Source organism: Rhinopithecus roxellana, chromosome 6 (assembly GCF_007565055.1).
Source record: "Rhinopithecus roxellana isolate Shanxi Qingling chromosome 6, ASM756505v1, whole genome shotgun sequence".
NCBI lineage: Eukaryota > Metazoa > Chordata > Mammalia > Primates > Cercopithecidae > Rhinopithecus > Rhinopithecus roxellana.
Window position 1 is genome coordinate 71,522,663 of NC_044554.1, and position 13,040 is coordinate 71,535,702.

Here is a 13,040-nt window from a genome sequence, read left to right on the forward strand (position 1 = left end):
TGATCCGCCCGTCTGGGCCTCCCAAAGTGCTGGGATTACAGGCTTGAGCCACCGCGCCCGGCCCCAGCTAATTTTTTTATAGAGACAGGGTCTTGCTCTGTTGCCCAAGTCGGTCTCAAATTCTTGACCATGGTCTCCCGAAACAGAGGAATAACAGGTGTTAGCCACTGCACCTGGCCTGTTTGTGTTTTCTTACCTGTATTTTCTATTAGATTGCAGGCACCATAAGACTAGGAGCTGGGTGTGCTTTTTTTATTTATTTTATAAATTCATGTTTGCATCCTAATAACACAAAAGCCTGACATCTGGTAGGTGTCTAATAAGTAGTTGTGTAATAAACAGATATTCAATTTATTTCAAGGAAATTTTATGTGGATAAACTTGAATAGATATCTTTTTTATGGGATGGTGCACACACACACACACACAAATACATTTCCCTATTTATGATGCTAACAGGAAAGAGAGTAAAATATCTCTCTTTTCAAGTGAATTCTGACCTTATAGTTAATATTTTCATTTTGATCCTGGATTATTTAGTTTACCATATCATTTTTTTTAATGCAACTACACAGGGGCAAATCATATTTAAATGAGAGTTTTCTTGAAATGGGTAATATTGTGTGTGTGTGTATGTAATTTATTTAGGGAAAAGATATCTTTACAACTTAATTACATTTTAACATTTCTTTATTATCTGAAGCCCAACTGCATACTCTTTCCCCCCTTAAGGCATTCCTTTATGACTGAGATAAGCTTGGCTGAGTAAAACATGTATGACTTTCTGACAACAGGTTCTAAGCTCAGTACTGACCCCAATCTTTCTCTTACACCTCCAAAGGCACACCGTGCAGTAATTTAAAAGGCAAACGGCCCAAAGGAATTCATGGTGGCTAACAACCTATGCTATAGACTGGGGAGCAAAGCAGGAGAATAAGTGAAATCTCAACATTTGTTAACTCTCCTGGGTTTTTCTAAGGTCTTCCGAATTCTTCCTAGATATTCATTCTTCATAATTTGGCCCTATTTCTCCAGGAACTCTGAGAAGTAAGCGGATAGCACAGGAACAATGTGGAGTGAAACAATATAGCCCCTATTCCTGTGGAAAGCTACGATTCCGCAAATGCTTCGGTCTCAGCTGGCACGTCTGGTAACACCTGCTTTCTGAATTCTTTGCCTACTGATTTCTGAAAGTCAGAGAGCTGGTATTGTGGGAAGTACAATATGGACAAAACATGCTCTTGTCTCTGGCTTATGGCCTTGAGACAGGGTGAGGGGGAGAAACTGGGGTTGAAGAAGCTATTATTCCAGTGTGGACTACTCTGGTCCAGGGGTTTCAAGTGAGACACAGTTTTTTTCCAAAGAGTATCAGGAACAGCCTGAGCCACAGCACTCATGTTTAAGTGGTCTGCTTTTTTTCAAAGTAAAAAGAGCACTTACATAGTCTGTTTTACAAATTCTTTCTGTTCATTCTGTTATGCTCTATGCCCCTCTTTTCTCGACCAAGTTTGCATTTATAAAAGTTAGTTTAAAGTTTCTGAGAACTTTTCCTCTTGCTACTCAGAATTATGTTTCTCCTTGAAATTTACCATGCGGCACTGTAGCCCTCAGTAAGGAACAACGATGGCTCAAATACAAAGCCATTGTACCCACACTGCCCACTCAACATGACCCTGTCAACTCAATGAGAAGATGCAGGGACATTCAGTTCTGTAGTGACATCCAAGAGGCTTCCAAGAGGACTCACCTGGAATTGTTTCTCTAGCTTTGTTTTGCCTGTTGGTCCAGGAATGAGGAGTGCATTTACATAGGCATGAATATGACTGTCCAGCACCTCAGTTTCTTTACTAAGTATGGCCTCAACCAGTGTATCATGAATGAAGACATATTGCTCCTGGCAAAACAATGACAATAAGAAACATTACTTCAAGTTTTCCTCATATGTATCTACCTACAAACATGGTAGCTTCCATTGACAGACAAGGAGAGTTTTACAGAATGGGGGAAGACCCACAAAAAAGATTGCTTACTAAACCTGAAAAGAAGTCAGACAGAGGAAAGGAAGTGGTCACAGAAGAAAGAACCTCTTCTCATTCCTTACCTCTGCATTTATTGTGTATTGTTGGCAATACACAATAGGGTAGGAGGCAGGAAGAGTTGGTGAGGCAAAGCAATGTCCTCTCTGCCTATCCTTCAAACTTGACACCTCTGCACTTTGTGAGAGGGCTTTCCTCACTTCTATACTTCTGGTGGGCCTACACCTTCTGGCAATGCCAACTCTCCTTTTCACTTGTCATATATAACTTAACTCAATTTTATATATAGTTGTTAATAGTTCTCTGATATTTCATATATGGAACTCTTCCTTGGTCTTGTATCACCAGAATATCATTTTTTAACTTTTATTTTAAGTAAAGGGGCACATGTGTAGGTTTGTTAGACAGGTCAACTTGTGTCATGGGGTTTGTTGTACAGATTATTTCATCACCCAGGTATTAAAGCTCATACCCATTAGTCCATTAGTTATTTTTCCTGATCCTCTCCCTCCTCCCACCCTCTAACCTCTGAAAGGTCCCAGTGTGTGTTGTTCTCCTCTATGTCTCCATGTGTTCTCATCATTTAGCTCCCACTTATAAGTGAGAACATGTGGTAGTTGGTTTTCTGTTCCTGTTTAAGTTTGCTCAGGATAATTGATGGAAGGAAGTTTGGTGTGGTTTTGTTTTGAAGCCCACTCAGCCATTGGTTTCTGATTGCTTTCAAGCTGCCATTCATAGGTTTCCATTTAAGTTCATTTTTATTTAGAAATAGTGAAGATAAAATGCAGATTTGCTGACATTGTTCTGTCACCTATGGGTAAACTATATGGGCTTAAAATGGATATAATTTAAGCATAATTTATATTTTTTTAAAAAAACAATCCATTCATCCACTATGTGTATGAAGAACTTGAGATTTTTGCTAGCAAGGGTGTGTGTGGACCACTCTACTTAGACTTTTGCTGTATCTTCTCTGTGACCAGTGTCATTTTAAAGGGTATTCTCTATTTGGGGTCACAAAATAGACAAAATTTACCTGGTTCATTCATGATATAGCTGCAGTTACTGGTGTTAGGGGTTGAATGGTGCCCCCCTGAAAAGATATATTAAAGTTCTAGCCCCCTGATAATTCAGAGTGTGATTTTATTTGTAGAAAAGTTTGTTACAGATGTAATTAGTGAAGATGAGATCAACTGGAGGAGGAGGATAACTGGTACGCTTATAAGAGGAGGAAAATTTGGATATAGAAACAGACACAGAGGGAGACAGCCAAGGGAAGACTGAGAGTGGAGTTGTGCTGCCACAAGCCAAGCAATGCATGGGGCTACCAGGAGCTGAAAGAGGCAAGGAAGAATCTTCTCGAGGCTTCTAGAAGGGCATGGGCCTGCAGACATCAGAACTATGAGACAATAAACTTCTGTTGTTCTAACCTACCCCGTGTGTATTACTTTGTTTTGCAGTCCTGGGAGATGAATACACCTACATTTTAGTGACGTTTCCATACCTTAGATGAATTAAGTTATCCTTTTAAAAATCATACCTCAGTTTGTACCAAATAATTTCTTTGTGAACGGATGTGTTTTAAGAAGCCAAATATGTTGACAGTTCCTTCGTGTTGAATCTGCTGCAACATACTGTCTAGCACAATATATGTGCCTGTTCTTCCAACTCCAGCACTGAAGAGAAGACAAGGAAATAAATATTTCAATGTTAAGCATAAAATAAATTTGAAAAGTAGATCACTACTGGTTGTCATGTTGATTAACTTCCTTCTTCAAGCAAGTGAACCACACAATAAATTTAGCGATTCAATATTGTAAACAGTTTAGTAGTTAAGCATAATGCTTTAAACAACAAATTTAGAAGTGCCCTTTCTAATGTTTTGTCATGTGTCTAATTGCAAAACAACTTCACTATTTCTGTTGGAGATTTTTAAATTTTCAAAAAAAGATATTTATTATTCATTGTATATTGTACAATGAAAATATTATGTATCAGAGTGTGGCAAATAGATATGTAATCTGACAAAATGAAAGCTTCAGCTTCACCAGATTCTGAAAAGAAAAGGTCCCTAGGTCTATGTTTCCAGGTAGACACGTTTGTAAAGGTTTCCGCGTTAATGGGAAAAAGAATTTGATAAAGCTTTCTGCTGAAAATATCATTTCAGTGAGATGGTGAGGAATAAAGCATGACTTCAGTTATTTCTAAAGGGCCATTATCTATCGACTTCTTCAAAGCCTCTAGCAGAGGGACAGAATTCACAGACAGGGATTCTTTTCAAATGTTCCGACAAGTAGGAAGTGCTAGAGTGGAAAATTAGCACCTGCTCTGCACAATAGCCTGGTCCTTCTCCGTTTGCTAGGAAACAATCCCTGACCTTCAGCACTATTTTTCTTGCATCGTCCTGTTTTCCTCAGTTTATAATCAGGCTAACAGATTAAAAAACCTCAAGATGGGTCTCTCAAATTTAACTCCTGAGATGGTAATTAGAATGTGTTAGGTAAGCTATATATGAAAGGCAAACATTTGCTTCTGTAAAAGCATGCTGCTTTGATAACAATACTTCACATAGAAATCAATTTGATTTTTGTGATCACAAGGCTTGGCACACAGTCAGCACTCAATAAATATTAACTGCTATTATTATTTTAACTAAAAACATTAAATAAGGATGTTTAACATATTTTTCCTCTTTCATTGAAACATCATTATTTCTATTTATCAATCTGGTCTTGGAAATTAAAAAAACTTGGCAACAATGAATTGACAATACATTCAATATAATGTATTAGAAACCAAGAAAATGAAAAAGGAATTCTGGTCCCAGAGTGTTTAAAAACTACTTAAACATATTTTGCCAAATTTCTCACAATTTGTGTGCTTTGGCTTCTGTGATGCAAGCCTGGCATAATAACTCTAATAAAGACTTTTAACTCCTAGGGACAGGGGCTGTAGCTCAAGCATTTTTATCCCATGCTGTTATATGTTGAGGTAAATATTGGTTTAACAACAAAAACATTGTTCCACCTGCGTCAAATAGTTAATAAGCTGAAATCCAGTTGAACAATTAAATAAAATAATCAACATCAAAAAATATGTGGTGCTTAGAAATATTCAGCCATCCAATTCTGAGTCTGGCATGTTCATTTCCTAGTGATCAATACTTACGAAAATGAACACATAATTTTATCACCCTCACTTCAAGAAATCATTTCTGTTTTGGCAAAAGCTTTGTTCCATTGATTTCCTTTCTGCAAGTATAAGCAGTTCTATGAGTTTAGAGGTACATCTCTGAGACTCACCTGCAGTGGACGACAACAGGCCCCACTGCATGGCGCTTGGCATAGGCTGCCTTTCTCACAAAGGTCAGCACCGGCAGGGAGTACTCTGGTACTCCCATGTCAGGCCACTGCGTGTAGTGATACTGTGTGACCACACGTCCACTGGGTCTTCCTTTCTGGGAGCCCTGGAAAAGTTCAGACAGTTAATAACAGTCAAACACACACACACGCATACACAAACACACACACACACACACACACAGTTCTTAAACAGCAAGTCAGGAGTCATAGCTTGATTTGATGTTGAGGGTCCATAATGAACGAAAAAAAGTAGAGTGTCAATTGTGATCATTAATTTTGTGTCTACTTGGCTATACTATGGTGGTCCATGTTTGGTCAACACTAGTCACACAAAATGTTGCTGGAAAGGTATTTTTTTAGACGTGATTAACATGTAAGTCAGTAGACTTTGAGTAAAGCAAATCATAGTCCTGAATGTGGGTGAGCTCTATTCAACCACTTGAAGGCTGTAAGAACAAAGACGGACAGGTTACCTGAAGAAGAAAGAATTCTTCTCCACAGTGCAACGTAAAGATCCTGCCAGCATTTCTAGGCTGCCAGCCTGTCCTACAAATTTAAGATTTGCTAATCCCCATGATCGTGTGAGTCAATCCTTAAAAATATAAATCTCTCTATCTCTCTATTCTGTTGGTTCTGTTTCTTTGAAGAACCTGAGTACACATGATTCTTCATGTTTTCTTTCTTTTTCTTGTTTCACTCTCCACTCTTTTTAGTTGAATGTTGGGATCATGTCAGGGTCATCCTATGCAGTTGTCACATAAGATAGGAATTTCTTTTCATGCATCACATTCACTGTAAACATCAGCAACAAAACCAGTCTGGCTCCAAAGCCACAGCGGGCATTTAGAGACTTGAAAGAAACTTTTAGGACTGACGGCAGCTGTGATAAGAAATTTTTTTATTTTTTTTATTTTTTATTTTTATTTTACGGAGTCTCACTCTGTTGCCCAGGCTGGAGTGCAGTGGCACGATCTCAGCTCTCTGCAATCGCGATTCTTGTGCCTCAGCCTCCCGAGTGCGCACCACCACACTCAGCAAATTTTTGGCCTGTTATAAGAATGTTTAATGCCTTTAGTTATATACTTTTTACCTTTTCTTGGTTCTATCACTCGTTCACTTAAAAAATGACCAAATGCATTGTTCACTTCATTATGTCCATCATTTGTTGATTCACCTTTTTTATTTTTGTGTTTCTTAGAGAAAAATTCCTCACAGTGTAATAGGCAAGCACTTGCACACTCTTCTGAGTGACCAGAAAGTTCCCATACTCCTCACTCCCATCGGCAGGCCAGTACTGATCACATTTTCTCTGCAAAAGAAAATGTAGCTGTTACTTCTGTATTTCAAATGCTCTATGTAAAAGTCATTCCCTGAAATCAGTAAAGTTCTGAGATGGTGACAGGAAAGGGCTCCTTCACTCTTCTAAAGGTTGTTTGTTTGTTTGTTTGTTTGTTTGTTTGTTTGTTTTTTTATAAGCGATTGAAATTAGTTGTGGAGCAGCCTAGGGATAGAATCTGAGAGTTGAACGAGACTGAGATGAGGTAGCCTAAATTTTCCCCTTTCAGATGAGGCAAGTGAGTCAGAAGATTCAGGTTACAGAGCCGAGACTAAAATCCATGTCCTGTGAATTAAAATCGATTTCACTCTACATTGCTTTTCAATGAGTCACATTTACTTCTCTCACAGTATGAAGAATGCATTTAAAAGGCAGATAGCATGATTTGTAATGAAACTCTTTGACTAACAGTATTAACAGTTTCCCTGTAGCTGTCATATTTACTGGAAAAGAATATCAACTAACTCCCAAAACTTTGGCTCTTTCCTAATGCTGACTCTATTAAAACTAATTTAAAGTACCTCTAATTAGTCTTAATTAGACATAATAGATTGTCTACATACCCTTCCTTTCTCCACGAGGTTTGTTATCATGACAATAACTTCCACGTTATGTTCCCATATCATTCTCCAGAAATCTTCAGCTGTGGATTTCAGTGGGCCTTGGGCAGCAATATAAGCTTTTGGTCTGTTGTAGCCCTGAAGAATTAAATGATAAATGTTTCCTACTAACTGATTTACATGTCATCTTTAACTGTACAATACCTAAGTTTTTAAGGTCAACACACTTTTTCTATAAAAGAAAACCATAAAAAATAAACTTGCGAAGTTGGAGAAATTTGATGGTACTAAGATAGCTACTCTTGGTTAGAAAATACTCTTGGTTAGGAAGCAGAAGGATCCCTATCACTTTTGTAAAAAAAAAAAAAAAAGAAAAGAAAAGAAAAAGAAAAAGCTCTCTTTGCTTTGACATAACTATAATTCTGTGCATTTGCATTCCAAGTGTATTTAATCCATTTGCAGTCTATTTGCTATGCTTAAAATCAAGTCTTTAAAAGCACTGCTTTGAAATGTATTTTAGGCAATGGGCTCAGATGTCCACAGCAGCTAAAAAAGCATCTGGAGTGTAACCTCCTTACTCCAAGGTACTGAGAAGTGCTAATCATTATTAGCAATTCATCACTGTGTCCCAGTTTGTACAAGATGTTTTATGAACATAACATGGATTGGCTGTTTCCCCACCCAAATCTCATCTTAAATTGCAGTTTCCGTAATTCCCGTGTGTTGTGGGAGGAACCAGGTGGAAATAATTGAATTATGAGTGTGGTTTCCCCATGCTGCTCTCATGAGAGTGAGTTCTCATAAGATCTGATGGTTTTAAAAGGGGCTTTCCTCCTTTACTGGGCACTCATTCTCTCTCCTGCCACCCTGTGAAGAGGTGCCTTTCACCATGACTGTAAGTTTCCTGAGACCTCCCTAGCCATGCAGAACTATGAGTCAACTAAACCTCTTTTCTTCATAAATTACCCAGTCTTGGGTATTCCTTCATAGCAGTGTCCTTCATAGACTAATACAGAACGTGAACCTTAATCTTTCATCCACACAAAATGGAAGCATCAACCCTGAGGTGGCCATGAAGAACCTAAAGCTCAGAGGAGTTAAGGGGCTTTCCAAAGTCCCACAGCTAGCCAGTGGCAGAGATGGGATTCAAAATCAGCTCTAACTCCAGATCTCATGTTCATTCTCATGTATATTTCCTCCGCAGGAAGCATGGAACAATTGCCTGTAACAAACCCACTTTATACTTATGTACTCATTTATTTGTATTTAGTGTTCCACACAGTATTAACCTGAAGCCAGCTAGACTGAGAGGTGGGTGTTAGGGAAATAACTGAGTTCCGCTGAGATTCAGGTGATCACAGTGAAAAACCAGTAAGTTAGTGAGTGGTGTACAGTCTCTGGAGAGTCCCAGTAAGTTTCACAAAGCTGGGTATCCTGAAGAATATCCAAAATTATAAAGGTTGATAACTGGATTAATAATCATATTGGCCTTTTAATCATTACTACTATGGACATTTTTTTGTTCATCTGCTAAATGCACATCATTGTGCCAGGAGTTAATGGAAACTTAAAATAAGTATTGGCCCTGCTCTTCACATTTAAAGAGTTAGAAACCTTTCTGAATCTACCTATTCTACCCTGAAGGTACACTCCCATCACGAATTCCTTTCCTCACTCAGGAGACAAACCAAGTAAAATAGCTTGAGTATCATTCAATATGAAATGTTTTAGTCATAGGCTCTCTTAAAAAATTATTTACTGTTAATTTACCATTTTTATTCTCTATCAAATAACATGACATTAAGTACTAGTGTATGTATGTATGGTATTATGGCATAATAATTCAGTCTAATATAATTTCTACAAAATTTTCAATTAAAACATGCTTACATCAACATAATTGGCATTGATGTAATCAGTCAGTTTGCCATCTTTTTCAGCAAGCTGTGCAAGCTTAACCCTGCTATGATCATCTGTAATACAAAAAGAACATATTTCATTGTAGCACAGACTACTTTTCAGCATAATGATCATTCATATTTGCATAATAATTTATTTCATACCATTAAAATCAACGCTATAAATCACTTACTTTAATAGGCTTTGTGGGGATACAGAGACGAGAAAGATAACAAAGACAAATATAAAAAGAATCTCCACCCTCAGGAACATTTCAAAGGTAATAGGTGAAACTAGGGTATATACACAGGTGTCAGGTGAGAGGTGCAATGTAGTAGAGGGATATAAAAATAGAAATTGTTCTGGTTTGAGATAAAAGTTTCTATAGAGGTTGACGTCTGAAGTTGGTCTCTTAGATGGAGTTTTAAGGTTGGTTACAAGGGCTGTGAACAGTGGAGAGCTTCTCAAAGAGATGGAAACGTGGTGGTGGGCGGTGGGGTGGGGCTCACAAAGCTAGGGAAGGATGAACAGGAGGCTGATGAAGGAAGAAGAGATAGAGAAGAAAGCCAAAGGTTCCCTAGGAAGTTTATGTGAATAGTTACAGCAAACAGCTCTTTCAGGAGGAGCCTCAAAGAGAAACTGCTTCAAAAGGAGGCAGGAGAACAGCTGGCCAAGCACAGAGGAGATAGATAGCACACTGCCAATTAAAACAGGATGGATGCAAAATCTGGTAATTGATATATGATATAACTATGGTAATTCAAAGTATGATTAAAGGAGTTTAAGATTAAATTCAGTTCTACAGAAAAACTATATTTATTTGGAGAAATAAAGTATTACTTAAAGGAAACATGGTAGTTTCACTGGGAAGATTATTCTTTTCAAGGATGAAGAAGTGAATACAGACCAAAGCATGACAAGTTAAAGAGATACTCTGGGATAGGAAAACTTCTGCGATGGTAACAGGTCATACTGATACAGGAATGTATGTGCAAATAGATGTATGGCAACTGACAGATGGGTCTCAATGTCAGGGTGATCTACTTTTGTAGTTTGGTTTTAATAGTTTTAGAATTTCTGGATTGTTTTTCTTTTCTCTAAAATAGGAAACTTTCCTATCTTGCCTGGATGTTTCAGGGATTAAATGAAATAACTTATTTACAGTGCCAGCCACATAGTAGGTGTTTATCAAATGTTAATCTCTATCCCCTCCTTAATTACCTGATGGGTATATTCTATTTAGCTTGTAGAGGAAAGTCTAATAATTTTATCTCAAGAAAGCAAGTGAGTTTTATGTGTAGGCAGGAAAGACGCAGTTCAGGAAGACAAATATAAAGCCCTCTACTAAAAAATAAAAATTAGTGTAAACTCTGTGGAAACAAAGGCAACATCTATATAAACTATATAAGAGATCATGATAGTAACAGGGAAAAGAGTGCAGCTCCATTCGTTTTCAGAACTAGAATGAAACCAGAATTTAAATAACCTCGTTGGTAATACCACGCTCCTATGAAGCCAGGAAGGGCCACACTACTGAATATATAGAAAAGGTATAAGTAGAATGTTTATTTTTTCATTCATTTGTTTGTTTGTGGAGTGGGGAGGGAACATGAAGATGAATTTTAGGAGATGAAGGGGAATATAAACAAAAATAATAGGGAATAAATGCAACCAGAAGTGCTGTAAGAAGACAGAAGAAAGACAGTAATTTCATAGAGAAATATTAGGTAAAATTGCACTAATGAAAAAAGCCAGAAAGCTGCTCATTGAAGAGAAAGGGAGACAGAATGGCTAAGAAAACAAAGACAAAGAAAGAATTAAAAGAAAGAATCCAACTAATTCTTTGTAAGACCCCAGAAAGAATGCCAAGAAAGGGAGGAAACAGGTAAAGGTAGAAGAAAAAAGAGAAAGTTGAAAGAAAATGTCATTCGGTTGGTAAATTCACGCAGAAGTAAGCAAATCCTAGATGAAAATAGGACCAAGTCGTATATATAACGACAAAAACCACAAAGGGAGATGTACAGTACGTGAAAGAAAAAACAAAACAAAGAACTGGATTAAAATTCAAGTTTGTTTTGTTTAAATGAAACAGATGTTATTAATTGTAGAAGGAATTTAAGTCAGAGTGATATAATGCTACATATTATCTAACCTGAGTCTTACTGTTCTCTGATAAAAAGGCCCCGAAACAGCCACACTAAGGTCAGCTCTCAGATGACTTCAGGACATTTTTAAAAGGGACCAAAATGGCAATGATATTGAAGTCAGAGCCGGTTTAAAAATATACTTACAGGCAACGATATTTATGTATCGATTCTTGTGCTTGTTGTCTGGATGGTTGGAGCTGTCTGCTGTAATACCTAAGTCAACAGTACAGCTCTGCACTTCCTATAAAAAATTATATGTAAACCATTTTAACACACATTCTTTCAAACAACGTGCCTTAAATTATAATAAGGAAGACAAAACAAACAAAATAATCTAGCAAATGAAATTTTTTAAATGTTACAACTACTTCTTGGCTAAAAGAAAATGCAGTGAAATAATGCCTTACCTGGTAAAACTCTTTCAGTGTCTAATGAGGGAATGAATGCCAAAAAAGTAAAGAAATCAAATTCCACAGCACACGACAAATGAGAAAAAAAAGCGTTCATATTAGGTTTACAATGGAAAACTATGATCATGCAATAAATAACATTTGTCAAATACTAACACAACAGAATGTTTCAAACAGTTGCATGCAAATCAAAATGTCTAATAATTTGGAACTTTAAGATTATGTAAAAGAAAAAATAACATTTTTAAAAGGAGATAGTGACGTCATAATATGATGATTTTAAAAATGCAGATGAGAGGAACCACATATTTCATGATACATTTTGTCACATTAGTCAGATTGGCTAATATCCAAATTTTATTTTATTTGACCGTAGTAGCACTATTTGAAACTCTGAATTAGTGGTATGCTTTTTGTTTTTATTTTTTGGGGGGGTTATTTTAAAAAGTAAACAGCTTCCTATTAGGTGGTTTGTAACAGATTTAGGCTATCAAAACATTAACCATTTCCTAAAAATTTTTAAAGTCATACACACTACCTCATTTTGTAACAAAATTTAGATAGCATAACCCTTTAAATATTTAATTAGTAGATCTTTTTGTTTAAACTTTAATAAGTACAGAAAACTGATTTCTGCCAATTTTTTTAATGAAAAATGAGTTAATACGCCTTCAGAAATATTTTCTAACTATATATATCAGTTTAGAATTTATAATTATTTAGTATTATATAATAAAATAAAAACCTTATAATTTCTGAGAAAGTCAATAACCCAAATACAAATCTGATTCATCAGCAAATGGCCCAGTCTCTCTCCACATAAGCTTTTAAGGCTTCTTTTGCAGCAAGTCATTCTGAACAATTAAAAGCAATTTGATGTATGAACCACTTAAAAGGTATAACACTATTAGTTACTAAGCTAATTATTCAGTTAATGAAAAATTTTCTTGAATCAGGCAGTGAGTTAAAAGAGATGGAATTAAGAAAAAACTTTTAAAGTGAAAGCATGAGGTTATTTTATTAATTTAATTATTTTGGACTGCTTAATAATATTCAAAATGATTTTATAGTTATGAAAACCATGAATCTGCATATATTGTCAGTGACTTACAAATTGTCTATTTTTTCTTATTTTGTTGGATGTTAGCCTGATAATTTCTATCAGTTGACACTGAAATTAACATTGAGTTAACACTATAGCATGCGTAACCTCTAGTCTATCAAAATAATAAAAAATAATTTGATGTTTTAGACATGTAATTCTTTATATTATTCCACCCTACTTAGCAC

The 13,040-nt window shown here is 36.4% G+C and overlaps 1 protein-coding gene across 2 annotated transcripts in view; it reads right to left on the reverse strand.

The window, feature by feature from the left end:
• PTPRZ1 (protein tyrosine phosphatase receptor type Z1) overlaps window positions 1-13,040 on the reverse strand; it is a 201,599-nt gene that overhangs the window by 16,881 nt on the left and 171,678 nt on the right. Inside the window, exons 16-23 of one of the 2 annotated variants that reach the window (XM_010356803.2) lie at window positions 11,748-11,768; window positions 11,485-11,581; window positions 9,185-9,267; window positions 7,298-7,432; window positions 6,573-6,707; window positions 5,339-5,502; window positions 3,577-3,712; window positions 1,748-1,894 (exon numbers count right to left, since the gene is read on the reverse strand). In XM_010356803.2, the coding sequence (XP_010355105.1) occupies window positions 1,748-1,894; window positions 3,577-3,712; window positions 5,339-5,502; window positions 6,573-6,707; window positions 7,298-7,432; window positions 9,185-9,267; window positions 11,485-11,581; window positions 11,748-11,768 (918 nt within the window). The remainder of the gene's footprint in view (window positions 1-1,747; window positions 1,895-3,576; window positions 3,713-5,338; window positions 5,503-6,572; window positions 6,708-7,297; window positions 7,433-9,184; window positions 9,268-11,484; window positions 11,582-11,747; window positions 11,769-13,040) is intronic. The other variant, XM_030933226.1, reaches the window with a different exon arrangement.